The 26,400-nt window shown below is 42.2% G+C and overlaps 2 protein-coding genes across 3 annotated transcripts; one reads left to right on the top strand and one right to left on the bottom strand.

Moving 5' to 3' along the window:
• Positions 1–4,270: 4,270 nt before the first annotated feature.
• prkaa2 (protein kinase, AMP-activated, alpha 2 catalytic subunit) lies at positions 4,271–14,671 on the top strand. Its single transcript, XM_075484629.1, has 10 exons — positions 4,271–4,500; positions 5,678–5,819; positions 6,945–7,038; positions 7,788–7,932; positions 8,815–8,902; positions 9,239–9,463; positions 10,294–10,456; positions 10,601–10,939; positions 11,021–11,147; positions 11,588–14,671. The coding sequence occupies exons 1-10, from the start codon at positions 4,401–4,403 to the stop codon at positions 11,836–11,838; spliced, it is 1,674 nt and encodes a 557-aa protein (XP_075340744.1). The 5' UTR covers positions 4,271–4,400; the 3' UTR covers positions 11,839–14,671.
• Positions 14,612–26,124, bottom strand: LOC142400048 (uncharacterized). Of its 2 annotated transcripts, none has more exons than XM_075484627.1 (19): positions 25,874–26,124; positions 23,432–24,702; positions 23,134–23,303; positions 22,052–22,243; positions 21,674–21,965; positions 21,442–21,569; positions 20,866–20,894; positions 20,709–20,743; positions 20,387–20,555; positions 18,628–18,787; positions 18,324–18,447; positions 18,153–18,187; positions 17,990–18,074; positions 17,872–17,906; positions 16,752–16,821; positions 16,588–16,659; positions 16,478–16,497; positions 16,352–16,385; positions 14,612–15,987 (listed from the first exon to the last, which is right to left on the bottom strand). In XM_075484627.1, the coding sequence occupies exons 1-19, from the start codon at positions 25,880–25,882 to the stop codon at positions 15,894–15,896; spliced, it is 3,024 nt and encodes a 1,007-aa protein (XP_075340742.1). In that variant the 5' UTR covers positions 25,883–26,124; the 3' UTR covers positions 14,612–15,893. The 2 variants fall into 2 exon arrangements, with proteins under 2 accessions (XP_075340742.1, XP_075340743.1); XM_075484628.1 differs by having other exon boundaries at positions 17,990–18,068.
• Positions 26,125–26,400: the final 276 nt, after the last annotated feature.

The following is a 26,400-nucleotide window of genomic DNA, read 5'->3' as shown; positions in this document are numbered from 1 at the left end:
CAGCATTTTAGTTTCCAGAAAAATCATTTTAGGTAGAACATTAACTCAGTGTGCATAGTTAATTCCATTTTAGACTTTTATTTTGTAATAGCTCTCTTGTTTTTAAAGATATCAACACCAAACCACTTCTGATGTGTTCCTGAACTCATTGTGTACTCCCCACACCCTTTATTATTAAGGAAACCCTTTTATTTTTTTTTAAAAAGGCATAAGTAATCACTGTATATGATCCATTCATATTTATGGCTTTTATTTTGTAATAGCTCTTTTGTTTTTAAAGATATCAAAACCAAACCACTTCTGGTGTGTTCCTGAACTCATTGTGTACTTCCCACACCCTTTATTATCAAGGAAAACATTTTCAATTAAAAAAAAGGCATAAGTAATCACTCTACATGATTCATTCATATTTAAGGCTTTTATTTTGTAATAGCTCTCTTGTTTTTATAGATATCCTTTGCTTATTTCACATATAAGGTGGCTATGTCATGGAAGTAACTTTGAATGTGTCTCTTATGTGTGTAATCTAAAAAATACATTGTAAATTGCATATAGCATTACTTCCAATGTCTCACCAATCTTAAGATTCCACTGTAAGCCAATAAATGCAGCCCAATCTATATGTGACTACTATTCTAACAAAAGACAAAAACTGCTCTTAGTTTTTTAACTCATTACTGCAATTACTACAATGCTTATTACAAATGTTCTCAATTTTATGTTTAGAAAATTTTTGGTTAATCACTTTGCTTTTCAAACTCACAATTAATGCTAAACTAACAGAAAGGTTGTATGTTTCATATATGAATAACAATTTGCATGTTTGATCTGAATTATCAGCAGCAATTTGGAAGAAAAAGAAGAGTGAAGAACAGTGATTAACAAAATAAAAATTGTGAAATGTAAAGAAATGATGCTCAGTGTTTTTATTCTCTCTAAGAACATTATGCGGTCTTTAAAGAAAAGCAAGAAGCTGTGAAGTCTTCATAGTGAGTCCATGAACACATCAGAAGTGTTTTGAGGTCAATATGTAGAAAAACAAGTGAGTTATTACAAAATAAAAGCCATAAATATGACTGAATCATATACAGTGATTACTTATGCCTTTTTTCTAAAATTAAAGGGTTGTGGGAAGTTCACAATGAGTTCAGGAACACACCAGAAGTGGTTTGGTTTTGATATCGTTAAAAACAAGAGAGCTATTACAAAATTAAAGCCATAAATATGACTGAATCATATACAGTGATTACTTATGCCTTTTTTTTAATTAAAAAGGTTTTCCTTGATAATAAAGGGTGTGGGAAGTACACAAAGAGTTTGTGAATACACCGGAAGTGGTTTTGTGTTGATATCTTTAAAAACAAGAGAGCTATTACAAAATAAAAGCCTTAAATATGAATGGATCATATACAGTGATTACTCATGCCTTTTTTTTTTTATTAAAAAAGGTTTTCCTTGATAATAAAGGGTGTGGGGAGTACACAATGAGTTCAGGAACACACCAGAAGTGGTTTTGTGTTGATATCTTTAAAAACAATAGAGCTATTACAAAATAAAAGCCTTAAATATGAATGAATCAAATACAGTGATTACTTATGCCTTTTTTTAAATATTAAAAAGGGTTTCCTTGATAATAAAGGGTGTGGGGAGTACACAATGAGTTCATGAATACACCAGAAGTGATTTGGTTTTGCTATCTTTAAAAACAAGACAGCTATTACAAAATAAAAGCCTTAAATATGAATGGATCACACACAGTGATTACTTATGCCTTTTTTTAAATATTAAAAAGGATTTCCTTGATAATAAAGGGTGTGGGGAGTACACAATGAGTTCATGAATACACCAGAAGTGGTTTGGTTTTGATATCTTTAAAATCAAGAGAGCTATTACAAAATAAAAGCCTTAAATATGAATGGATCATATACAGTGATTACTTATGCCTTTTTAAAAAAAATAAAAGGGTTTCCTTAATAATAAAGGGTGTGGGGAGTACACAATGAGTTCAGGAACACACCAGAAGTGGTTTGGTTTTGATATCTTTAAAAACAAGAGAGCTATTACAAAATAAAAGCCTTAAATATGAATGGATCATATACAGTGATTACTTATGCCTTTTTTTTTAAAGAATAAAAGGGTTTCCTTGATGATAAAGGTGTGGGGAGTACACAATGAGTTCAGGAACACACCAGAAGTGGTTTTGTGTTGATATCTTTAAAAAAAAATAGAGCTATTACAAAATAAAAGCCTTAAATATGAATGGATCATATACAGTGATTACTTATGCCCTTTTTAAAAAAAATAAAAGGGTTTCCTTGATAATAAAGGGTGTGGGGAGTACACAATGAGTTCATGAATACACCAGAAGTGATTTGGTTTTGATATCTTTAAAAACAAGAGAGCTATTACAAAATAAAAGCCTTAAATATGAATGGATCATATACAGTGATTACTTATGCCTTTTTTTTTAAAGAATAAAAGGGTTTCCTTGATGATAAAGGTGTGGGGAGTACACAATGAGTTCAGGAACACACCAGAAGTGGTTTTGTGTTGATATCTTTTAAAAAAAATAGAGCTATTACAAAATAAAAGCCTTAAATATGAATGGATCATATACAGTGATTACTTATGCCTTTTTAAAAAAATAAAAGAGTTTCCTTGATAACAAAGGGTGTGGGAAGTACACAATGAGTTCATGAACACATCAGAAGTGGTTTGGTTTTGATATCTTTAAAAACAAGAGAGCTATTACAAAATAAAAGCCTTAAATATGAATGGATCATATACAGTGATTACTTATGCCTTTTTTTTTAAAGAATAAAAGGGTTTCCTTGATGATAAAGGTGTGGGGAGTACACAATGAGTTCAGGAACACACCAGAAGTGGTTTTGTGTTGATATCTTTAAAAAAAAAATAGAGCTATTACAAAATAAAAGCCTTAAATATGAATGGATCATATACAGTGATTACTTATGCCTTTTTTTAAAAAAATAAAAGGGTTTCCTTAATAATAAAGGGTGTGGGGAGTACACAATGAGTTCATGAATACACCAGAAGTGATTTGGTTTTGATATCTTTAAAAACAAGAGAGCTATTACAAAATAAAAGCCTTAAATATGAATGGATCATATACAGTGATTACTTATGCCTTTTTAAAAAAATAAAAGAGTTTCCTTGATAACAAAGGGTGTGGGAAGTACACAATGAGTTCATGAACACATCAGAAGTGGTTTGGTTTTGATATCTTTAAAAACAAGAGAGCTATTACAAAATGAAAGCCATAATTATGACTGAATCATATACAATGATTACTTATGCCTTTTTTAAAATAAAATTTAAAAGGTTTTCCTTGATAATAAAGGGTGTGGGGAGTACACAATGAGTCCACGAACCCATCAGTTCGGTTTGGTGTTCATTGGTTGAATATCCAGTGAGTTATTAAAAAATAAAAAAAAAGGCGTTGCACTTTTGCGATGGTCCCTAAGCGCTCTGGCTGCCGTAGTTCACTTAGAAGTATATTCGGCGCGGTTACTCTGATCTTTCGCCAGACTTGCTTACTTTGGTGAGTTGATAAAGCCTGTGGTATGTTAGTCTTAGTTTTCTGTACAAATTAATACCATCCTGAGGCTATTTGGTGCTGTTTTCGTGATGCTATTACAATTACACCGGCCGAAAATAGGCGAATGTCGAATATAAAACCAACTTCACCCCGCTACGGAAGCGTATTAGGGCCAGGCATAAGAAAAAATATTTATATTTTGCCTGTCGAGAATAAAAGTAATTAGATGATGGACCAGAGGAGTTTACTTTTTTTCTCGAGAATTCGACTTTATTCTCGACATGTCCACTTTAATCTCGACAGGCAAAATATTATTATTTTTTCTTATGCCTGGCCCTAAACTCTTCCGTAAAACCTGGAGTCCGGTGGTGTAGGTTTTAAAACATCTGAAATAAGAGCCTGAGAAACGTGCCGCTTTACTTGGGATGTCATGGTTTTCATCGTGGATAAAATGGAAGTACTCAAATGAAGTGTAAGATCATCAATTGTATTTAAGTACAATGGACTAAAGTAGCGCTCTCGAGAAAGAGTGGATACCGAGTTGTTCCTTATGTCTGATTATGTCACCCACAGTCTCGGTGTACCTGACCGTGTCTGTCTCGGGAGGTAGCCTAATGGACGAGGGAACAAAGCTCCTTAATATTAAACTGCAGGGTTGCTTGGCCGCTGAGAGAATCGGGGAGCAATAATAACCCAGGTTTGCCCCACACGTTCGCACGTTTTTGCGACACCGTCCGCGCTCTCAGGTTGGAGGTGGCTCCTCTCAGGGAAGGGCCCCGCCCCTCCGCGAGCCCCACAAGCAGCCAGGCAGCAGCGCACCGAGCCGTCGGTAACGGAGAAGATGGCAGAGCGGCAACAACAGAAACACGAAGGCAGGGTAAAGATCGGCCATTACATCCTCGGCGACACCCTGGGAGTGGGGACCTTCGGGAAAGTGAAGAGTTAAGTGGTGTTTTCGTGTCACGCAGAGCTTAATGTGTGCGTTTGTGGCTGTCAGTGCGTGTAGTTGATGTGAAGTAGTGGCCGTGCCTCCCCACTCGACGCGCCGTATGGAACTTGACAGTAAGCAGTCTGCGTAGCCGACTGGTTTACAGGCAGAAACGCACTGCATTTGGGGCGTAACTATGATCTGAGAATGCGGCCTCTTCAAAGTCAAATTCTTCCACCGAAGCTGCTTTTTTCTCGGGCTAGTTATCCGCTACAGCAGGTGTAATTACCTGACACAGCAGAGGTGCACAGCCACGCTCACAGTACTGTGTTGCAGTGTCAGACAGCTGGGACCTGGCGTTGTGGTGGGTTTATGTTTATGTGCCCTGCCTTTGCGCTAAAGGACGCCTCGCGCTCCCAGTTCGGCCGAAGCCCACCGTGAGAACCCAGTGCTGTCAACGGACATTAATGTGTCCGAGCGCCGGTGCTAGTCACATTAGGAACCTTTCCTGGTTGGCACCGAGCGTCTCACAGGTCTGGGAGAGCCTGAACGGGCGCCAAGCTTCGGTGGAAAACCTAATCACAGGATATGATTTCAGTTTCCAACTTGACCTTGTGAGCTTTCCCACCCTGCCCGTTCTTTGAGTGCGCAGTTGAAGGGATGTTTTGATTCTCAGTCTGTGGGGGGGGGAGGTGGGGGGGGGAGGGGGGGGGGGCTTAGCCCACCAGCTAAACGTTTACATTTATAAACAAGCTTGAATTACGATTGATACTAGCTATGATTTTGGGGACCACACATTGAAAATGATTGTAAAACCATGTTATATGAAATGTTGATAATGACGGCTCTGACAGTGCTAATAAACGGTTTATCCACCTTTTTCTATGAAAGGATTCTTAAATGGTTTTGTGTCTCATTTTTGTGTGAAAACTAGCAGCTACAGTAACATTGGGAATTTCCAGCCTCAGGCTTTCCGAGAACTTAAAACACAACAAACAAGGACGTGGGGAGAATATAGGGGCTTCAGTAGGGCCAAAGACTTTCTGAAATAAAGAGAAATCAAATGATTGTGGTGATGTCTTCCCTGCAACATGTCTCATAATCCAACCTTTTAACCCCTTTACTGTGTTTTTTTCCTGCGACTCATCTGTCTGCTGCATCATTTCATGGCTGTGTTTGGTGGTTTTCAGTTGGCGAGCATCAGCTGACAGGCCACAAAGTGGCTGTGAAGATCCTGAACCGACAGAGGATCCGCAGTCTTGATGTTGTGGGGAAGATCAAACGAGAGATCCAGAATCTCAAACTGTTCAGACACCCGCACATCATCAAGTTGTAAGTGGAGAGAGACAACACACACTTCCATCAGATTTCAGGCTCTCAGTGCTGATAGGCTCCACAGATGAGTATCTTAGCTCTGTCATGTGATTGGCTGTGAGAATGCAGGCCTTTTTGCTGTGTTGTCCTCCTTGTTTATGGTGGCGCATTTCCCTCGTCCCCTGTTTGTTTATGACTGCTGCTCTGTACTGAGCATGCTCAGAAGGCTTCCATGAGATAGAAAATACAAATGTACTACACACACACACACACACACACACACACACACACACAGGGTTGGACTTGGATAAATAAATCTGTTCTCCTGGTCAGCACAAATCTTCAGTGAAGATGAAAGACGTCGCTTTAAATCCCGCAGGCCTAAATCCTTATCCTCGTCAGGTGTCCAGGTTCCTCGAATGTTTTCCTTTCAGCGTGTCCTCCGTCTCATGTCTCCCTGGCCTCTTTCTCCCTGTCAGTCCATTCCGTTTTGTCTCTGTCAACAATCTCTGTGTTATTTTTAGGCCACGGTTAGGGTTAGCCCATACCGTTACGCTGTAAGCGAAGGGCAGACATGTGAGCTCTCACGTCAGGAGCAGGGATGCTGTGGAACTCCGTAAGAAACCTAAACAATCTCAGATGCCAGGGCTCAGCCACATATATTTTAGGCACAGTGTTCGGCGGGGCTCCTGTAAAAGACATGGTAGATAAATGACAGAATTCTTCATTTGCACTCAGAGGCTTTTACCCTGAAGAGTGTCCGTATGTGTGCGTGGCAGACAGAAAAGAGGATGGATTGGGATTTGGTCTGTGTTTATATCGCCCACGGGACCAGACGTGTCCTGCCCACCCGACAACAGCAATGAATTAGATTGTGATGAAGTGCAGGAGCTCCCAGAGGCAACAATTTATGAGATTGGGCTATCTGACCTTTATGAAAGGAGTACCTACCCTCAGCCGTCCGGCCATCATTCGGCCCAGCACTGCCTTAGTTTCTGCGTACTCCTGTTGAGCGTGTGTTTGTGTTAATAAGATGGGTTTAGAGGCTTGGATATGATTCAGAAGTAAATTACAGGGATAGAATGGAATGTAGGCCAATAGAGAGTAAGTTTGTGTAAATACAACTGTGTGTTGTTGTTCCAGGTACCAGGTAATAAGTACGCCAACAGATTTCTTCATGGTTATGGAGTATGTATCCGGAGGCGAGCTGTTTGACTACATCTGCAAAAATGGACGGGTAAGACATTTTTATCTGTTCACTGACTGCTCGTTTGACAGCCTAGACTAAAGACATGTCCGATCGGTTAGTCTGGGTCTATAAAAGTGCAGTTGGAGCACCTCCGTTTGCCGGTCTGGAGCATTCAGTTGTGTGTTAACACAAGGCATGGGATATAAGGACAACCCCAAACAGTTTGGAGTCCAGCGTTCTGCAGATTTTTCCCAAGTGGGAAACATTCAGGACAGTTGACAGTCTCAGCGAGGTCCCCTCGCTCCCAAACACGGCAGCAAATCAGCAACAGAACAGCTGAAAAAAAGAAAAGAATCAAGTCTTTTATTACAAAGTGTCCCTCCTCCTTTTTATCTTCAAATGTAAGCCTCTAAGCAGGATGTTGTTTGAAGTGAGGCCATTTCTGATGTTTGATTTCTTGCTTCATCCGTCTAATTGGAATCCGCAGACTTCTTCTCACACTCTTCAAACACGATGTATCAATATCATATAGCATGCATCTGTAAAGCTCTACTTAATAATGTTTTTAAACAGGAAAAAAGCTAGTGACACGCATTACTCCCACGGTCACGCCTACAGTCTATACCTATAGAACATAACTTGTGCTACCGATCGAGCTCTTCTTTCAGTTTTTCATTTCTATGCATACATTCACGGGCCCTTAAAAGCCACGGGTCTGTGAAGCTTCTGCACCTGTTCTTTAACACCCCGCCTCAAAGACTATACCCAGTCAAGCTCTTCATTTCCATGTCCTCCAGGTGGAGGACACAGAGGCACGCCGTCTGTTCCAGCAGATCATCTCAGCCGTGGACTACTGCCACAGACACATGGTGGTGCACAGAGACCTCAAACCTGAGAATGTCCTGCTCGATGCCAACAAGAATGCCAAGATTGCAGACTTTGGTGAGATCCCAGATGAGCACCGTTATAGACAGAGGGAGAGACAAAAGGAGAGGCTTGGCAGAGGAGCTGTTTACAGGAGGAGAGAGTGCGAAACATAACAGGACTTGTGTGGAGGTGGGGAGGGGAGAGAGGTGTTTGTGGAAAAAGCCGAGATGGAATTACTAAGGGTTTAGACAATTAAATGATAGCCAAATAACCCTTTGTTGGTGTTATTCGCCGAGTTTTCCGCCTGTAAAACAAAGCAAAGTCACCATTTTGTAGCTCGTAACTTAATTATATGACAATAAATAGATGGCTGGAGACCGCCTCTCGTGGACTCTGGCATTACTTTTTCCGGCTTAAGACAACTTTCCGAGGCAATATGAAATATTTTCAAAAACACACAAGGGCCCTTTTTTTGCGCAGCGGGGCGTGAGGGGTGGAGAGACATCTCCTGAGCAACGGCCAGGTCTCATATCAAGACTGGCAGGAAGCCTTGAGGCCCAGTGTCATCTGATAGGGAAGGAATCGAGGGGGGGGGGGGGTGCCGAGCGGGAGGAGTGTGTTGGCCGAGGGCAAAAAGACACTGGTGAGGGAGTGCTCAGGGAGCAGGGACAAAAGATAAAGCGAAGGTCAGCAAATCGCTGAGAGCCTGATGTTTAGTGTTTGGCGCAGACGCTGGCAGACAGAGAGAGGCTCATCTAATTAGAGGAGCTTTGTGTTTGGAGCTTAGAGTCTTGGCGGGTAAAGGAGGATAAAGATCTCAGCAGTTTATATCGTGCTGCTCGGCAGTATTCCTTCTAACCCACGTGCGCATTAAAGGACCAAAAGCAATAATGTGACCCTTTCCAGAGTAAAGACAGATGGGTGTTAATGTGTGCTCTCCTTATGACTGGCCAACAGGACTGTCAAACATGATGTCAGATGGGGAATTTCTACGGACGAGCTGTGGCTCCCCCAACTATGCAGCTCCAGAGGTCATCTCAGGAAGGTGTGTGTGTGTGTGTGTGTGTGTGTGTGTTTACAATAATCTGAGGATTACTTACTGTTTAACTGCAAGTCTGTTAGTGGAAGGTAGGGGCCCACACCAAGTCTACAGGGTGGCTTCTTTGAATGCCTTATAGTATCAATCGTAAATGACATAGAAACGAAGAATCTCTCCTCTTGATCATCTGAGTGTGTTAAAGTAGGTGAGAAACTTCATGAACCTGTACAAAAATCCGTTTTTCTTATATTCTCTCATTGCAGCAACAGCATGTAATCCCTCTGGAAAGAATATATAAGGTTGTTTTTGTTGCACCTATCGTGCTACTCGCGTCTCTTTCAGGCTGTACGCAGGCCCAGAGGTCGACATCTGGAGCTGCGGGGTGATCCTGTACGCCCTGCTGTGTGGCACTCTGCCCTTTGATGATGAGCACGTTCCCACGCTGTTTAAGAAGATCAGAGGAGGCGTCTTCTACATCCCAGAGTACCTGACCCGCTCGGTGGCCTCGCTGCTAATGCTCATGCTGCAGGTGGATCCGCTTAAGAGAGCCACCATCAAAGACATCAGGTACTAACCCCGCTCTGTTCAGTCAAGGCGCCTCTTTTATCTACTTGGTCTCACAACTTTTAGCGCCTACAGCGAACACTCTGTACTTTATGAGCATTTATGCTCTTGGAAAAAAAAAAAAAAAGGCTAAAGTTTAAGCTTTAAAATGGTAATCTCCAAACCGGTTGGATGATTGTAAAGACATCTGATTAAACTTGTCGTGTGATCTTTTGTCCCCTCCCTGCTGGCTTATTGTGCCCCCATGTCAGCTACTCCAAGTATCACACAGATAGCGATCTCTCTGAGTAAAGGAGGCAGCACCCATGATGTGTGGTTCCCTTGGTCCCTCTTCTGTTAGCGCTCCTAGAGGAGGAAAAAACAAGGATTACCAGCAGTGAGGTTTTTCCTCCTCGAGGAGCGCTAACACTGTTCATCACTTTCCTCTGAGGAAAGTAATCCTTCCGCTGACCTCTCGACCTCTGCTTTTCTTTTTAATCTTGAGCATCCAAAACTCTTGTTGGCCGCTGCTTAAGCTGGTTATTTTTTCTTTTCTCCCACCCCCCCGCTGTTGGTTTAGCCCTTACTTTTAGTTATTCTATGCCCTCCTTAGTACAGCACTATGTTCTGCATTCCAGTGTTTTCTCCTTTTCAGACTTATCTTCACAGTCAGCACTGTGTCTATTATTCTTTTCTTTTATTACTCTTTTCCCCTCTGAAGCTACATTCTACACGCACACGAATGTGCTTGACAACAGATTTTCCCTCACACAGGTTCAAAGGTCACATATTTGAACCTTAACTTGTTTATTATTGGATTTGGGTTGCACTGATTGAGTTTTTTTTTTTGTTAGGGAGCATGAGTGGTTCAAGCAGGACCTGCCAGGCTACCTGTTCCCAGAGGACCCGTCTTACGATGCCACCGTCCTGGATGAAGAGGCTGTCAGGGAAGTGTGTGAGAAGTTTGAATGCACTGAGTCTGAAGTTATGTCCAGCCTTTACAGCGGAGATCCGCAGGTACCTATGCGCAATAAACATGAAACTTTTATATGCTTTGCATGCTTCCATGAAACAAGAATATGTATGCACGCACAGTGTGTATGTTGTTAAATGACCTTCTTCATCTTTTCTTAACCTTCTGTCCTCCCTCTGTCCATCCAGGATCAGTTGGCAGTAGCCTATCACCTCATCATAGATAATCGCAGAATCATGACCCAGGCCAGTGAATTCTACTTGGCATCCAGTCCTCCGCAGGGCTCTTTCATAGAAGATGGCATGCCGCTGCCCCCGGGCGTCAAAGCCCACCCAGAGAGGATGCCTCCACTCCTGGCAGACAGCCCCAAGTCTCGTTGTCCATTGGATGCTCTCAACACCACCCGACCCAAACCGCTGGCAGTGAAGAAAGCCAAGTGGCACCTGGGCATCAGAAGTCAGAGCAGACCCTATGATATCATGGCTGAGGTGTACAGAGCTATGAAACAACTCAGCTTCGACTGGAAGGTAATGGAATAAGTGGAACGCAGAGACGTTTGTGCAGCATATACGCAGGGCTAATTCCCCGCCTGCTGCTTTGTTTTGCAGGTGGTGACCCCGTACCATCTGCGAGTGCGGAGGAAGAATCCGGTGACGGGAAACCTGGTGAAAATGAGCCTGCAGCTCTACCAAGTGGACAACAGATCCTACCTCCTCGACTTTAAGAGCATCGACGGTTAGTGATGGACAAAAAGGTCAACTTAACCAGAGGTTTCTTTCAGCGAACAGAAATGTGTCGGTCATCAGGGCTCGGTTGAGTTTCGCAGCTTTCATCGGATTCATGTTTGTTGGATTCAGACATCAAAGTCTCCCTCTCTGCTTCAGGCACAGAGAGGGAGACTTTCAGCCTTTTCACGCATGCCTTTCAAGTCAAAACTGATGCTTCTTTGTTGTTTTGTAAAAACCTTGATGTCAAATTCCCCTTAAAAAATTCCCCTTTTGTGGAAGCAAGAGGAAAAATACCACTAAAGGTCTAAATCTAATACGCGAGGGGTGCAGCAGTCTCATTCAGTGCTGTCGTGTATGTGGGTTTGTGTCTTTCACCTGTTTTACAAAAAAAAAAAACAGGTCACCTAACGCTGATCAATCCTGATGCTACTATGCTGCTATCCACAGATGACATCATTGAGGCCGCCGGCTTTAAATCGGGGTCGTCCACTCCGCAGAGGTCGGGCTCCACAGCCGGTCTCCACAGACCCCGACTGAGCATCGACTCTGCAAGCCCAGCGATTGATCTGCCCCAGCTCAGCTCCTCTCTCCCAGGATCCCTGTCCGGCAGCTCACCTCAACTCAGCCCGCGTCAGGGATCACACACCATGGACTTCTTTGAAATGTGTGCCAGTTTGATCACCACACTGGCACGCTGAGACCTGTGACTCCCAACCTCCCTGTGACCCTGGATGTCAGGGGGGTTTTAAGCTAACTGCAGATCTGGGATGTAGGGAGTGTAGATGTTTGGAGGGACTTCCTCTTTCTGTCTCCTCGCCATCTGTTCTTCTCTGAATGAAAGGCAGAAGAAGCAATACCTGAGCGGTGTTGACTTCAGACGAAGGAGAGAGAAAGAGGGAATAAAGCCAGATTAACCGCTTATTTCTTTCGCGTTTTGATACAGCCATTGAGTCAAAGTCTCGGTGATCAAACATTAGGCCTCGGCTTGTGAAATGTGATCCTGGGGCTGAACTTGTGAAAGCCAGCAAAGTCAGAGGGGACAGTTTAGAGTTGTGTAGGAGTGAGCAAAGGTCGAGTTTTTGCTTCACTCCTCCCAAAGGTATCTTCAATCTTTTATCAAATGCTGAACCTCGTCAGCCGCCATGACACATAGTGGCGGGACCTCCCGCTGAGTTCGCCTCAGACACTGATCAGAGGTCAGTTTCGCAGCTCGTATTCCATTTAATTGGGACACGGTTGTTAAAATTGCCACTGCGGCCGAGTCTGAGGGGAAGATTACTAGAATTCTATTTAAGATTTTCTATGGTTTGTAAAGAAGCATCTGTTATCCATGTATATTTATAGTACAATCATATTCTGTAGCTTAAAAAATGGTTGACAAAGATATACCAAATAAGACTTTATACATAAAAAAAAAGATTATTATTATTATTATTGTTATATAGGTATCAGATCCGTATTTATTTTTTTGTAGTTCTATTCTTTTAGCACTAAATCAGAGTTTTAACCTGATTTCTGGGTAGATTGTAGATGATTGATTATCTATGAGAGACAGCGGGATAGTGGAGCGCTCTGCATGAAACTTTCGGATTTTAAAGATTCTCAACATCTCACGTGGATTTTTATGATCAGAATCTTATTTCTTTTTCTTTTTCTTGAGCCCATAAGCCTAATTTCATAGGTTCAGCTGTCGGCTATTGTAAACATGCAATGCACACAGAGCCCCTAATAAAGCCGCTGTCACTCAGCTTGTCAGTGCCACCTGAACAGAATGTAATATTAATGAGCAAGCAAAGCAGACCTGTGACATCAGGGCAGACAATCAGTCAAGTATGCAGTAAGCTTAACAACAACAGATGTCTCATGCCGCAACAGGAATGTTCAAAGGGTAAGAAACATTGTCACACTTTCCGGTATGAAAAGAACAGTGTAGTAACAGTGCATGTTTTGTTGTCCATCACTGTTATTTTGTCAGGGTGGACTCATGTGATTGGCTGACAGGCGAGAGACAGGGATTGGTGACAAGTGACATAAGTGAAAGTGTTAATGGAAAGATAACCAAGGGTTTATGTGACATAAGAATGCCGAATGAACAAAAAGGTTTTGGAGTTTTGGTTATTGTATTCTGTAATTTCACAGTTAAAAGGGTTAAGGCTTAAGGTTTTGTCTAGATATTTAGAATGTGTCATGTTAAAGGTTCACACACACCCGTCCAGACGATTTAAAAGCTCCTGCGTCGTTATTTTCACTTTTAGGTTAGACAACTTGTTAGTCCTACTTCTGTGTGACTAACACATATTCAGCAACAATTCATTTCAGCAGCTTGAGCCGGTTGCTGTTTCGGAGCTGTAGCACCAGCATTGGTCTCCTCACGTAGGGGCCACCGGTGTTGTTGAGCTGGGCTTAGTTTGCCTCCCCTTTTTCAAATTTAAAGTAAGGCTCTAAGCCGCAGACTGAACCTTAGTATCACCCAGGGCCGTCCTTGAAAGCATCCACAATGTCATAATAATACTTTTATAATGTAAAGCTTCTTTAAAAAAAAAAAAAACAGTGAATGTCACTGCAAATCCAAAGTGTTCCCAGTAAAACAAACGAATCCAATGACTACAAGCAGTTGCTTTGCGACCCGTTACTCCCTCTGCTCCATTTGATGTAGACTGAAAGTTGACTTTCAGTTGTTTTTGCCTTATGAGCGAATTGCGACATCTTTGAGTTGAAGCAGCAAAGCCACATTCTTTGATACTCTGCTGAAACCCTGGAGGAGATATAATGTTTTTACACCTGTTCTGACACCGCTGCCTTCCCTGCTGCAACACGCATGCAACTGCGCACACACCAGTGTGAACATTAAGCCAGACTCTATAATAAGCATCTTTATTACTCTTTATTCCTCTGTCTTAAATGACCTGCCCTCTGTGTATTGAGCGACTTGGTTGACATCAGGATCGCATCCTGCCCTTTATGCATCCATCCCTGACGCTGCTGCCCACGCGGGACAAAATGTATCAGTGAAGTGCTGCAGGAGTCCTGGGTCAGACTTAAAAACTCCTCTGATGGAACTAGTATTCCTGTCAGGTGTAGTACTCTGCTATTACAGCTGTATGCAACCTCCAGTGGCATGTTAGTCCTGTAAATTCTAATCTGTGTTTGGAGCTGAACAACGTACCAGCAGGCCTAATCAAATGCAGACTTTCTGTGTTGTACCAAAGTGAGTATTTTCCACAGCAAAGCTGTGCTCTCTGCTAAACTGTTATGGGGTTCTTATTATTAGCGTGACCTTAAACACCCCAGTCTATGTTGTGTGTGTGTGTGTGTGTGTGTGTGCGTGTGTGATAACTGTGTGGGTGCGCACTGTTTACTATGAACGTGTTCAGAGTATGTTTCTGTGTGTGTGTTTGGGCTGTCTCCTCATCTCTCTCTCTTGGGGGTTGGGTTTCTCTTGTTATGCACTGCATGATATTGCTGTTATGATTTGCACTTTAATGAGTATTTATTGAAAAATAAACATAACACATTTTTTTTTGTTCTGAAGCTTTTCATCAGTTTGAAGGTTTTTTTTTACACACTAGCACACACAGGGGGGAGGGGGGCGTTACATTACACAGCTGTAATATCATTCATCAGTTTACGTGAACATATCGGAGTTGGAGGCGCATTATGATGACACCTGCTGGACCATAGAAATCAAAGAAAATGAGGCGTCTAAAAGATGCAACTGTGACCAAAAGAGAGCTCGTGCCACGAGCAGGACACTTCAGAAGCATATTCGCCATCACACTCTATGTGGCTTTTTTTTCTATGCAGTAAAGAATATCTGATCTAATCTGTTAAAAAGCCAAATCTTATTTGAATATCACCATGAGTAGTTACACACAGTCCAGGGGGCTTCAGCGGAAATGATAAATATAATGAAAACGAAGATGTTCATATTTGTATTTAAAAAAAACAGAAACAGTGAAGCATATACCTGGAAATAAAACTGACCACGATCAGGTTATTGATAATAAAATGGTGGTAAAAACAGATGATAAGAGTCCTCTGGATCCACATGCAGAGGAGCACAAAGCAGGAAATACAGGTTATGTTGTGGGTCGTCTCAAACTGAGGGCTGATATGATCATTTGTCTATGAACTCCAATATTGTAGAAGCACGGGACTTGATTGATCTTTGTTTTTGAAGTTTGCTGTATTTGAACTGTCAGGATGAATATTCAGACACATGTTGATTACTTTTTGCTGTAATCCAACTTGGCACTGAGGATTGCTCGTTGATCCCAAGGAGCAGCCGAGTGATTACTGGAGTTAGGTTTCCTCAAAAAGGTTCCTCGTCCTGAAAAAAAAACACTGTAGAACGAGCAAAATCCTCCGTTTCCATTGTCATCTTCTTTCTTCCATCCTGTAATTGTCCTCAAAAGAAAATCCAGCCTGTGCAGGTCTGCAATGGTTTCTAAGTCATCAGCAGTTCATTTTAGTCCAAAGTTCAAAGTCAGTCAGTGCCAACAGTCTTACTGTTCCTCACAAATTTCCCACTGACAGCTTCAAGGAACAGAAGAAAGATTTTCAGCTAAGATGGCGTTAAAGTCAAGAACACATGGTTGTGTCACAGTGTCAGGTGACTGACGCAGGTCACACAGGGAAGAATGGCATCACTGATAAATCCCGTTCCACATGGGTGATTTGTTTGGCTGTTACTAACATGGCGCGTACACAGTGGTGGACAGTGTAAAGTATAGATGATTCGCCCTTATGATAATCACTCCAGCGTCAAGTCGGCATACAGGTCCGGTGGAGGTAAAATGAGGGCGGAGGGATCAAAGTCTGTTTCCTGTGTCGAACTATCTTCAAACCTGTGAAAGAAAACACAGACAGACAGAAAGTGACTCAGTCTTCCTCCATCACAGAAACTGATCATATAGATCCTATCATCTTGCCCCCTTTGTGATCATGAACATGACACTTGACGTGGGTTAGCACCCATTGGGATGACAATGTCTCACTGTCCTACCAGGACACAAGTCAGCTGAGCTTCCTGGTAGGGCTGGGGTGGATTATCAGTTCATCTCACTTTCTCTCAAGCGCTTGAATAATGCGTTCACCCTTTTTCATGATCAGCAAACCATTCCAGGCAAAAAGGAAGGAAACCTGTCTGTCCACAGGTTTGGCAGCATGACTGACATTTTTCTACGTGTGTGTTAGGCTTCCTCTACTTACACATGAACTGCTTCTTCTGTTGCTGGCGGAGGAGCTGTAGCGGAACCAAAAAAAGGATATCGTTGCTGTTTTAAAAAAATAATAAACACACAACCAGGTTTCTAGAATTGTTCAGGTGTCACTTACTTGTCTCTGCTTCGACGTTGCTGTAGAACAAGAAAGACAAGAATGAATAAAAAAATCTTTGCGTGTGCGTGGAAGTGTGTGCAGCACGGACACGTGTGCGTAACACCTACCCAGCAGGTGCTTCCACAGGTTCAGGCGAATGGAAAAATGTTGCCAACTTCTGAAGTGCTTCATGTCTTGCTCTAATAGAAAAACAAATACACAAGTTTTTTTTATGTCTCCAGTATGCTTGTTTACTCGTCATGCCTGAAAGAATGAAAGAGGCCGAACTCACTGGACGTGGGAGCCATCAGTGGTCATGTCACTGTGGCTGTGCTGGTGGTTGATGATGAGGTCTTTGTCTCCTGTAAAAAGACATAAGCAAGACCAATTCTGCTTAACATCAAGGATTCTTTTCTCAGGTTACAGAACCTGGAACCCATCATACATTTAATAGTTAACAACCTCCACAAACAACTTGCTTATCTATCAAGCCACAAACAGTGATTCAGCCTTTGAAATATGCAGACCTGTGAGGTCATTGGAGGAAGTGAATTATGACCTTTAAAAGCTTTGAATTGACGCTGGGGATTTTTTTTATTTTTGTGGTTTGCATATTCTCCCTGTGCTTGCGTAGGCTTTGGTTAGGTAAACTGGTGACTCTAAATTGACCATAAAACTGAGTGTGAGCGTGTATGGGTGTCTCTTTTGTCTCTGTGTTGGCAAAGGACCGGTGACCTTGTCCAGGGTGTACCCTGCCTCCTGCCTGGAGGCAGCTGGGTTAGGCTCCACCTACCCCACCCCCCTGACTCTGAATAGGATGAAGCGTGTATGGAAATAATTTGTGAATGATTCTAAAAAAAAAAAAAGAAAAAGATTCCATCGAGGGTTTTTCAAATGCTACATCAGCTCATCTTCATACGACCACATTGATAATGAAACCAAACTGGCCAGACACCCGATTTCCGACTTCAGGGTGCTTCTGGGCTTAACTTTAAACAACCTAAATGTACAAGTTAATGAGTTAAAATTAAGTTGTTTTCATGGAAGCATGGATTTTATGAATGACCTGATCTGAGTTATAGATAACTTATCTATAAAAAACATCAATCTGTTCGTAGTATCTGAGTTTATTGTATCCTCACACCATCGAGATAATGCATGGAGGAAATAAACATCACAAAAATACATGTGATACATTCTTGTGTTGGGTAGCCTATCATTTATTGTTAGATGACTATGTTGCAGCTAACATTGTGAGAATAATAATGGATTCTATAAATGCTAAACAGTACAAAAGGTTGCCTCACTTTGTTGCTCACTAAAACACTTCTGAAGTTGTTTTTCAGGTGGTATTAGTTCTACTAAGTGTAGAGTAGTTCTGACATGACACAGTCTGTGTGGTCACATCTTACCCATATCTGGCATAGAGAGAGTCCTGACATGACCCCTGTAAAGGTAAAGAAGTTGGGGTTAGGAAGAAATTCAAAATAAGCACTTCATCACTGTAAAATCGGGCTGACGGTTACTTACATTGCCTGGACTGCCTCTGTGGTTTCTGGGGCAGGCGAAACGGGTTCATCATCATCACAAGCCCACTCCTCACTGTCATCTGTGACTAACCACAACAATAATGTCAAACTGCTGCCGAATAATTTGATACATAGAGTAATCACGAGTGACAGGAAAAACTTACAGCTTTCTGCTGACTGTGGGAAATGGTTTGAAGCCCTGAATAAAAAACAAAAAACCATTGAACATCTGTAAGTCATCCTGTCAACAGTAATACTGATGCTTGGAAGCTTCCATGTCTCATCTTGTCCTTGCATTGTCCGTGTGGTGTATGCTTCCAGCTGGGCGCACATACCTGCTCCCTGTGCTGATAACGTCTGCCTCTATGATGTTGCTGCTACTCTTGCGGGCAGTTTTCTTTCCCAGCTCCAGCATCTCCTTGATGTCCAGCTCCACATGACCCACAGCGACATACCCATCTGGAGCACACACACAGCAATACTAATTGTGTCCACGATCAACAGATGTTATAGTATGGAGGTTACGTTCCAAAACAAGTTTTACATGCCCGTTTCATATTGTTAACAGAAGGTATTCTTAATTCACTTTCCATCCTTTTATCTTTGTGATGAACACACTGCTAATGGTGACAAACTCACAGTTGTTGCTGCTGTCCCTGGCCAGCCACTTCCCTTTGGGGCAGTTGGTTGTCCGGATGATGCTGATGATGTCGCCGCTCTTGACGGGCAAATCGTTCTTATTTCCTTTCGTTGTTACAGTGACTGTTGCCTGGTACATGGCTTCCTCCTGCCCTGTGATCTAAGGCACACAGTGAAGGTTACAGAATGTCTTTATCTTATGTGCAAAATGAATGTCATGACATTTTACAAAGGAAAACAGAAACAAAACAAATGCACACCACAATGGGCAAAAAATACCTCCAACATATCTCAGTTACACGATCTCATCTCTTTCAATCAATTAAAAGCTCAGCAGGTGTGACTGTTGGAGACCAACTCGAGGAAGGTTAGTTTCACTTTTGCTGAAAAGGTTTGAAAGACTCTGCAGCAAACCTCATTCAGGAGGAAAAAGTAAAACATTTTTAAGAATACAACATCAATTTATAACAGGCCAATGATAGGAGTCTTAGTACATAGTACAACTAAAGATTAAAGATAAACCATTAAAGATAATGGTATTGAGAATGGAGGATTCATTTTCACTTGATAAACAAACAGCAGGAGAAGCCGTTCACTAAGGCGGCGAGACAGAAAAGGTTTTATATCCTTCATAAAACTTTTAGGCAAACTGCCACCATTCCATCATTGATCTGTGTATCAGATGTGAACCACAGATCAAATTAAATCAATCAGAGCCAGGCCTGGTTTGTTTGGTACATTGTTGGTTGACACACAGTAACATACCGTGCTATTATACTATGCAGCAAGTGGGCTGAAACACAGTCTGGGCCTGAATGAAAACTGCTCCCAGATTGATCTGGTTTGTTTTTCTTCGACAGGCGGCATTGCTATGGGACAGAACTAGATCCTAAGAATTTTGCTATCTGTAATAGGTAAGCTAGGTAAGCTATATACATAATAAAAAATTAGAGGCAGCACTAAGAAGTAAGCAGGGCCAACAGTGCGGGGAGTCTGAAAGTTCTAAAAATTCATGATTAAAACAAAACATAGATTTTTACGGGGGGTGTGCAGAGCAGATGAAAAAGAAATAAGTCCAGCACCCAGAGACGTATGGAAACACTTCCCTGACACACTGGAACACACATGTCACACTGACCGAACCCGGTTTCAGAAATCATGTCAAAATGTTGCGGGCATGCTGAGAATCAACAGAAACACTGACTGGCTGAACACGTGGTATGTGATGATGTGGTAAGAGCCCTGAGAGCGACTCCCTGCTCATTGGGAAAACAACACCATGTGAGCAGTGTGAGCCAGATGACCATAACTGTGCACCACAGATGCTAAACCTTCAGAGCTGAAGAGTTGCAGGCAGATTGATTCACTCGTGTGTGTGACTTGATGTTCATATCAGTGTTAGTTAAACTACTGATCATAGCTCATCAAATATAGCGGATAGGGTCTTATCGTCTGGTTTCAGTACTGACTCATTTCTTGTTCTCTCTGTTACAGAGACAGATATTTAGAAAAAAATCTCCAATCAGGACTTTTGTGATGAATTTAGCATTTATAGCAGTACATAGATCATTTGTCAGAAATATTGCCAACAATGAGACCAATGTTTACACAGATTCCATTTGCACATGTGGCTCAGCTCAGCTTTTCCATGTGAGGAATGAATCCAGACAGGTTTGTATGCATATACATAAACCGCACCCTCCTCTAATGCTCAATCACCTTCCATTCCTCACTTTTCTGTTAAAACAACAACACTCACTTTGAATTTCTTCTTCAGCTCGTTCTCCCTCTTTTCCCTCTCTTTCTGCTCTTTCTTCTCCCGCTCTTGCTTCTCCTTCAGCTCCTTCTTCTCCTTTTCCAGCCGCTGCTTCTCCTTCTTTTTCAGCTCTTTTTCATCTGGCCCCTCTGCGGCAGCTTTTTTCTCGTTCCTGCGGAAGAGAGATTGAAAGACGTCAACATCATGTTTGAAATCGGTTTCTCTGGCATGTTTAAACAGCATGGGGGAAACAAACCAAACGCATTCTCACCACCAACTCCCTTGGGTGGGTGGGTGGTGTAGCAAATGAAAAAAAGGGCCTTACCTGCCGAATCTGCCTGTCTTAGTTTTCTCTTGAATCTGGAAATACCAACGAAAAAACAAGTCTTAATTTGTTTAAAACAAAACCGTCAAAACAACATAAAAGCTTGTCGTGAGAACAAATATGGTTTTGATTTTTAAAACCTCCAAAAGATGCTTACTGTTTCTGGTGGAGTCTCAGCGTATGGATCTGTGGGAAAAAACAAACACTGTTATGTACAGTAAAAGAGGTGCAAATCTCTTAAAGTTAACTGTAGGCCTGCAGTAGATTTACTCTCTTTCTTTCCTTCTTTTTTTTGACTTTGGATTTAAGATATTCAACAGATGGGGTCTCCTTTGTCCTATTTCCTGTAAAATAATGTACTAAAAGCCTTCGCTGGTAACAGCTCCAGACTGCAGGTAGAGCAACTCTTCTTTCTGTGGAGCCATACTGGTGGAGGTGTATCTTTGCACTGTGTGCTGATAACAAACCGGATGGTCCTTCTCCTCCATAGTCTGGAGGACACGGACACCCGGACACACTCTGTCTCAGCATTTTTTGAATGTGCATTCTGGCATGAAATTGCTTAAATGAGCATATGCAGTTCATTGTCTCATTTTCATTATTTGATTTGTCATCTGTCAAAATATGTATTCAGATTGTCAAACAGAATAAAAAATAATCAGATTGATGTAGTTTTGACTTTTCTGATGTGGACACAGCTTAGTATAATTGTTTGATTATTACACGCTCTTACTCTTTAGTGTCCCTTTGCGTTTCTTGCCATTGCCGCTCTTGCCCTTCTTTTTGTTGGAAGAAGGGGAGACGTCCTCAATTATGTTTTCTGTGCTTTTCAACTCACTGCTGTGGTATTGTGCTTCAGGTCTGCATGGGACAAAAAGTTGAAAAAATAGCAAAAAGAACTAACCTGTCAGACAAGAACAAGCATTTCAAAGTAATGAAACTGTGATTGAACTGAAATGTCTTACTCCTCCACTGGTGGAGAGTCCTGAGAGATTGGGAGGGAAGATTCTGGTAGTAAAGTATCTTGGTATTCGTCCTCATATGCCGGCGATGAATGGATCTCCCTTCCTTGATCATTTATCCCATTCCTGTAAAACTCTGGCAGGTCCTGTCCATCTGGAACATCTGGAGCTGTGTATTCCTCATTTTCCCACTCGGATGCAGGCAGCTCTGGAACATATGCATCTGAAGCCACATCACCAAACTCTGCAACATTTATGGTGTTGGCCTCTGAGAACTCAGGAGGAACGGGGATCACTGCGGATGGAATATGAAGGAACATGAAGCAATGTTATAATTGAACCTTTGTTTCAGTGCTTTGTGAGTACAGCGGCGGTCATTACCTTCAAGAAGAGAAGTAGGAGGAATAAATCCACTCCGGTCATCAGAGGGAGGTATGTCCGGTGTCTCTGGAGTAGGGTCCAGAGACAGTGCTGGTTGGGCCCTTCTGGGTGGAGGAGGGGGGACATTCAGCAGCTCTGGGACAGCCTCAATCCCCTCCTCAGCGATGTCCTCCAACACTGGAGAGGCTTGTCCTGCAAACGTTTAGAATGTTTCCATTTGTTTAGTCTCACATTTAAAACTCAAACAGACGTGCTCGTCTTAACTGCATGAAACGCAACGGGAAAAAATAGAAAGAAAAAAGCCGAAGGCAGAGAGAAGGCAAGCAAAGGGGAAGGATTTGATTTGTGAGGAAACCAAACCAGTCTAACACAGCATACCATGGCAGTTGTTTTTCTTACTCAAATATCTGTGAAAGCTTTCCTTGTAATGTGTCTGTGTCTTTTTGTTTTTCAGGTTTTGAGTCTTATTTTCTTTAAAAAGGAGCACTGATTCCATTTTACTACTTTATACAGTTATGATATGAATTATTTGCATCTCCTCTCTCTTCTGCTCTAGCTTTTCTTTCAGCTTTATTCATTCTTTTAGATCGCACAGGCCTGTTCTGTGAGGTGACAGGACGCTTCATGAAAAGATCCATGATCTGCAAAAACACCATGAGCAATTCATTAACTCTTTGCAGACGAAGAGTCTCTGAACAAATTGCACTCTCTGCTCATCCTGATCTGTGAGTCACTGCAGCTCAGTCATAGCTGGCATACTTCTGCAGCTCTGCCCTGCCTGCTGCTCAGTTGTTTTTGGCACAAAAGAAGAATGTAAGGACTGCTGTTTATGTGCGTACCTTTACAGCTTCTCCTTCCCACCGACACCTGAGGTGCAAACCCTACTAAACATACCAGATTTTCAGTATGCCTGACACCCTACACTTACAACTGATGTTGTGCAGCACTCCAGCAAGTACCTGCTGTCCCCATGATGAGATACGTTGTCCTGCGCTTCATGATGCAGGACAACGTTTAACTGTGAAAAACCACAAAATAGCAGGAGGCAGGGAGGAGAGCAGACGAGTTCTACTGAAACTTACGGTGGTCGATGCCGTTAACTTGCGCTGGTGTTGGTGGGAGTGCCTTTCGTGCTCGTTCTCCATAATCAATGGGTGGGAGCTCTGGGAGAGCACAGGTGGGACTTTGAGAAAGGGGAGGGTCTTCAGGTGGAGGGCTAATGGAGTAGGATCGGGTGGGGGTTGACAAAGGGCTGAGAGTAGATAAGGCATTACAAGTAAGTCTCCATTACCATATCACAACTGACTAACTGGTAAACAACAACTAAAGCTGCCCCTTTACATAACAACTGAAACAGTATGATGTGTTTGTGTTGTGTACCTGGTGGTCTTCCTGCGTGCCTTCTCCAGAGCACTTAAAATCCTCTGGTCAGCCAGAGATTTTTTTCCAGTGCTCATGTCCCCAGCCCTCTCCAGGGCAGAAAGGGGAGAGATCTGACGCTCAGCTTTGGGAGAAGGCAGCATAAATTGGGGACTGGCAACCGAAGGAGGCTTCTCCACAGCAGCTTCAGCCTCAGTAGCAATCTCGGGCTCAAGAAGGGATGGAAACGGAGCAGAGACCACCGGAGGAAGATCTGAGATGGCAGATCTGAGTGGAGGGGTTGGGACAGATCTGGGTGGAGTGGGAGTAATTTCATTTTGGCTGGCTGGTCTGGAAACAGGCAAAGCAGGGTTTTCTATCTCAAGTGGGGCATCACTCTGTGGGGTTTCACTGCGTGGGGTTTCACTGTGTGGGGTTTCACTGCGTGGGGTTTCACTGCGTGGGGTTTCACTGCGTGGGGTTTCACTGTGTGGGGTTTCACTGTGTGGGGTTTCACTAAGTGGGGTTGGGACTTGTGGAGCTAAGATGTCAGAAAAAATAGCAGGAGGTGGATTAAAGTCAGGAGGGTCAGGGATAGGGGAAGATGGGGTGGTATCAACGGCAGCACTGGCATCAGGAAACAGAATGTTCTTTGGTAGGAGGGCTTGTGGTTCTAAGATTTCAGGATTAAACGGTGTGTTACCAACGTCAGTAGGCACTGGGATTAGTGGAGCTGGTCCAGGATCATCCTCGCTTGGGGCGTCTAGGATCGGATCAGCAGGGATCACCACTGTTTCCTTCTTTGAGGACTTTATGAAACCAAGGAAGCCCTTCTTCTTTTGCGTTGTGACTTTAGGTGGAGGTGTGGCTGGCACCAGCTCTGCTGTACTCTCCTTCTGTGCCATCATGAATGGAAATTTCTTGTCCTTACCGTTCTCCTTTTTTTCTTTCTGATCTGACAAATTTTCATCTTGCTTGTCTTTACCTGTCTTCAGTTTCTCTGCACTCTTTTCTTTTCGCTTCGAGTTAGTCTTAATGAGAGGCTTTTTGCTCTCTTTCTTATCATCCTTAAAGACCACTCTGGGGGCACTCAGTGTCCTTGCCTCCAAGCTCTGGTTGATGGAGGTGAGCAGGGAGGGGCGTGCTCCTGCAGGGACGTAATGAGTGGGGCTCTGGGGAGGAGGGACAACCTTTGGTTTGCCTGGGAGAGCAGGTTTGATTCTGGGTTGCTTCAGGGGGAGTTCCTCCTCCTGGAACTTGGCTCTTAAGGCCTTAAAGTCCAATATGTCCTCCTGCAAAAAGTATCACAAAATGCATTGGTCTCAGGCACAGCACCAGTGTCAGGCACAAACCAGAACTGCCACATCACAGAATGCGGAATATGATGTTGAATGTTTTAAAGCAGGAATAGTTCTTGTGGTCATATATATTTTAACAGATAAAAAGCTAGAATCATAGCAACAAATACTTAAGCTGTGACACCACAGACAAAACAATTGTTTGTTTGTTTTTTGAAAGTGTGATACTTAGTGGGATAATGCACAATATAGAATTCAAACTAAATCTTAGAAAACATATAAGATTGTAATGTAAGGAAGGAACAGGGTAGGTTTTTATAAAGGTTATCTGCTCGTCAGATTTTTCACTAGTAAGCAACTGGAGCCTATAAGCATGAACATGATTTGATGATCTGTTTTTTTTTGTAAAGATTGTCTTCTCAAAATGAGTTGTTTCTGCTGTGATCCAGAAATATTCACATCGCTAAATGTTCCAGTTTTATTCTTATTTGTGTTCTGAATGTTTACAGAGGAGTATGTTCCTGTATCAGTCACTCTGATTCTTACCCCTAAGAATACGGTGAGATTTTTTGTCATCGTACTCTGATTTATGTGTCCATACATACATGTAAATGTAAATGTAAATGTATTTTATTTATACAGCCCTTTACAGACAATCCTTACGGTGTACCAAAGTGCTTTACAACAGGTAATAGATAAAGAGAAGAATAAGTAAAAACAAATAAAAACAATAAAAGAAATAAAATACAACAAAATCAAACAAGATAAAATAAGATAAAAATGTCATCACATTCCTACTACATATATACGTCTATCATATAGGCTACACTTGTGTCTCCCTCCAAAGAGAACCTTTAACTTTAATATATTGCCACATTGAAACTGCTATTAAAGATATCTTAATGGAAGAAATTAACTGGGAAAGATTCATAATGATATTAGTGTCAATGCTCCCAACAGAGAAGGCTTACAGACCTGATTTGAAGTGATCAATCTGATTCAAATTAGATTTCTCTGAAATGTGTATCCACTGTACTTAAGACAGTCTAAGTTAACTAAATATCTATTCGGAGTGGCATTCACAAATGAAAAAGTAGACACATGCCTGCTTTTAAAACTCTTCAGATCAAAATAGGCTATAGGACTGAGATAGAGGGCAACATACCTGATCCATGGTGAGTTTCAATATTCAGCCAAACGACAAAAATCTCCTTGATGACTTGAATGAACTATTTTACTCAGCCTGTCATTCTGTGTGTGGTGAAAATCACACCATTAACAAAAACAAAACTTGAAACGGTTCAGTATTCCAGCGTAGAGCTTCTCTCTCCTCCGGTCGAGACAAGTTTGCGTCCCACGCGCGCAGGAGATGGTTTCAGTGGAGAAATGAAGACGAGCTGGAATACTAACTGCAATTGGTGTAAAGAAGAAGCAAAAAAAAGAAAAAAAAAAAAAAAAACAGAAGAGAGAAACCGCCTTGCTAGTCAAACGGGTTTTGGCTCCGGTTGAGCATTTAACTCATCACAGTAACTCGATTTTTTTCTTTCATGCGCCTCAGGAATGTCACCCAGCTGGCAGTGCGTGTGCGCGCACTGAGTCATTGACATGACACCTTTATTTTTTGTTTCTTTGGTAACATTTGTTTCCTTGAAGCTGTTTTAAAGTTCTTCCTTGTGAATTTTTTTTTAATTT

The sequence above is a fragment of the Odontesthes bonariensis genome, chromosome 15 (genome assembly GCF_027942865.1).
Source record: "Odontesthes bonariensis isolate fOdoBon6 chromosome 15, fOdoBon6.hap1, whole genome shotgun sequence".
In the NCBI taxonomy this organism is placed as follows: domain Eukaryota; kingdom Metazoa; phylum Chordata; class Actinopteri; order Atheriniformes; family Atherinopsidae; genus Odontesthes; species Odontesthes bonariensis.
This window is presented reverse-complemented; position numbering and strand designations above follow the sequence as displayed.

Excerpts from the sequence above, each read along its gene's own strand:
- prkaa2 (XM_075484629.1), top strand. The coding sequence starts at position 4,401 with ATGGCAGAGCGGCAACAACAGAAACACGAAGGCAGGGTAAAGATCGGC. Across the intron at positions 4,501-5,677 it reads GACCTTCGGGAAAGTGAAGA|TTGGCGAGCATCAGCTGACA; the intron begins GTTAAGTGGTGT and ends GGTGGTTTTCAG. Across the intron at positions 11,148-11,587 it reads CGACTTTAAGAGCATCGACG|ATGACATCATTGAGGCCGCC; the intron begins GTTAGTGATGGA and ends TGCTATCCACAG.
- LOC142400048 (XM_075484627.1), bottom strand. Across the intron at positions 16,822-17,871 it reads TCTCTCTATGCCAGATATGG|GAGACAAAGACCTCATCATC; the intron begins GTAAGATGTGAC and ends GTCTTTTTACAG. Across the intron at positions 16,386-16,477 it reads CAACGTCGAAGCAGAGACAA|CTCCTCCGCCAGCAACAGAA; the intron begins GTAAGTGACACC and ends GTTCCGCTACAG.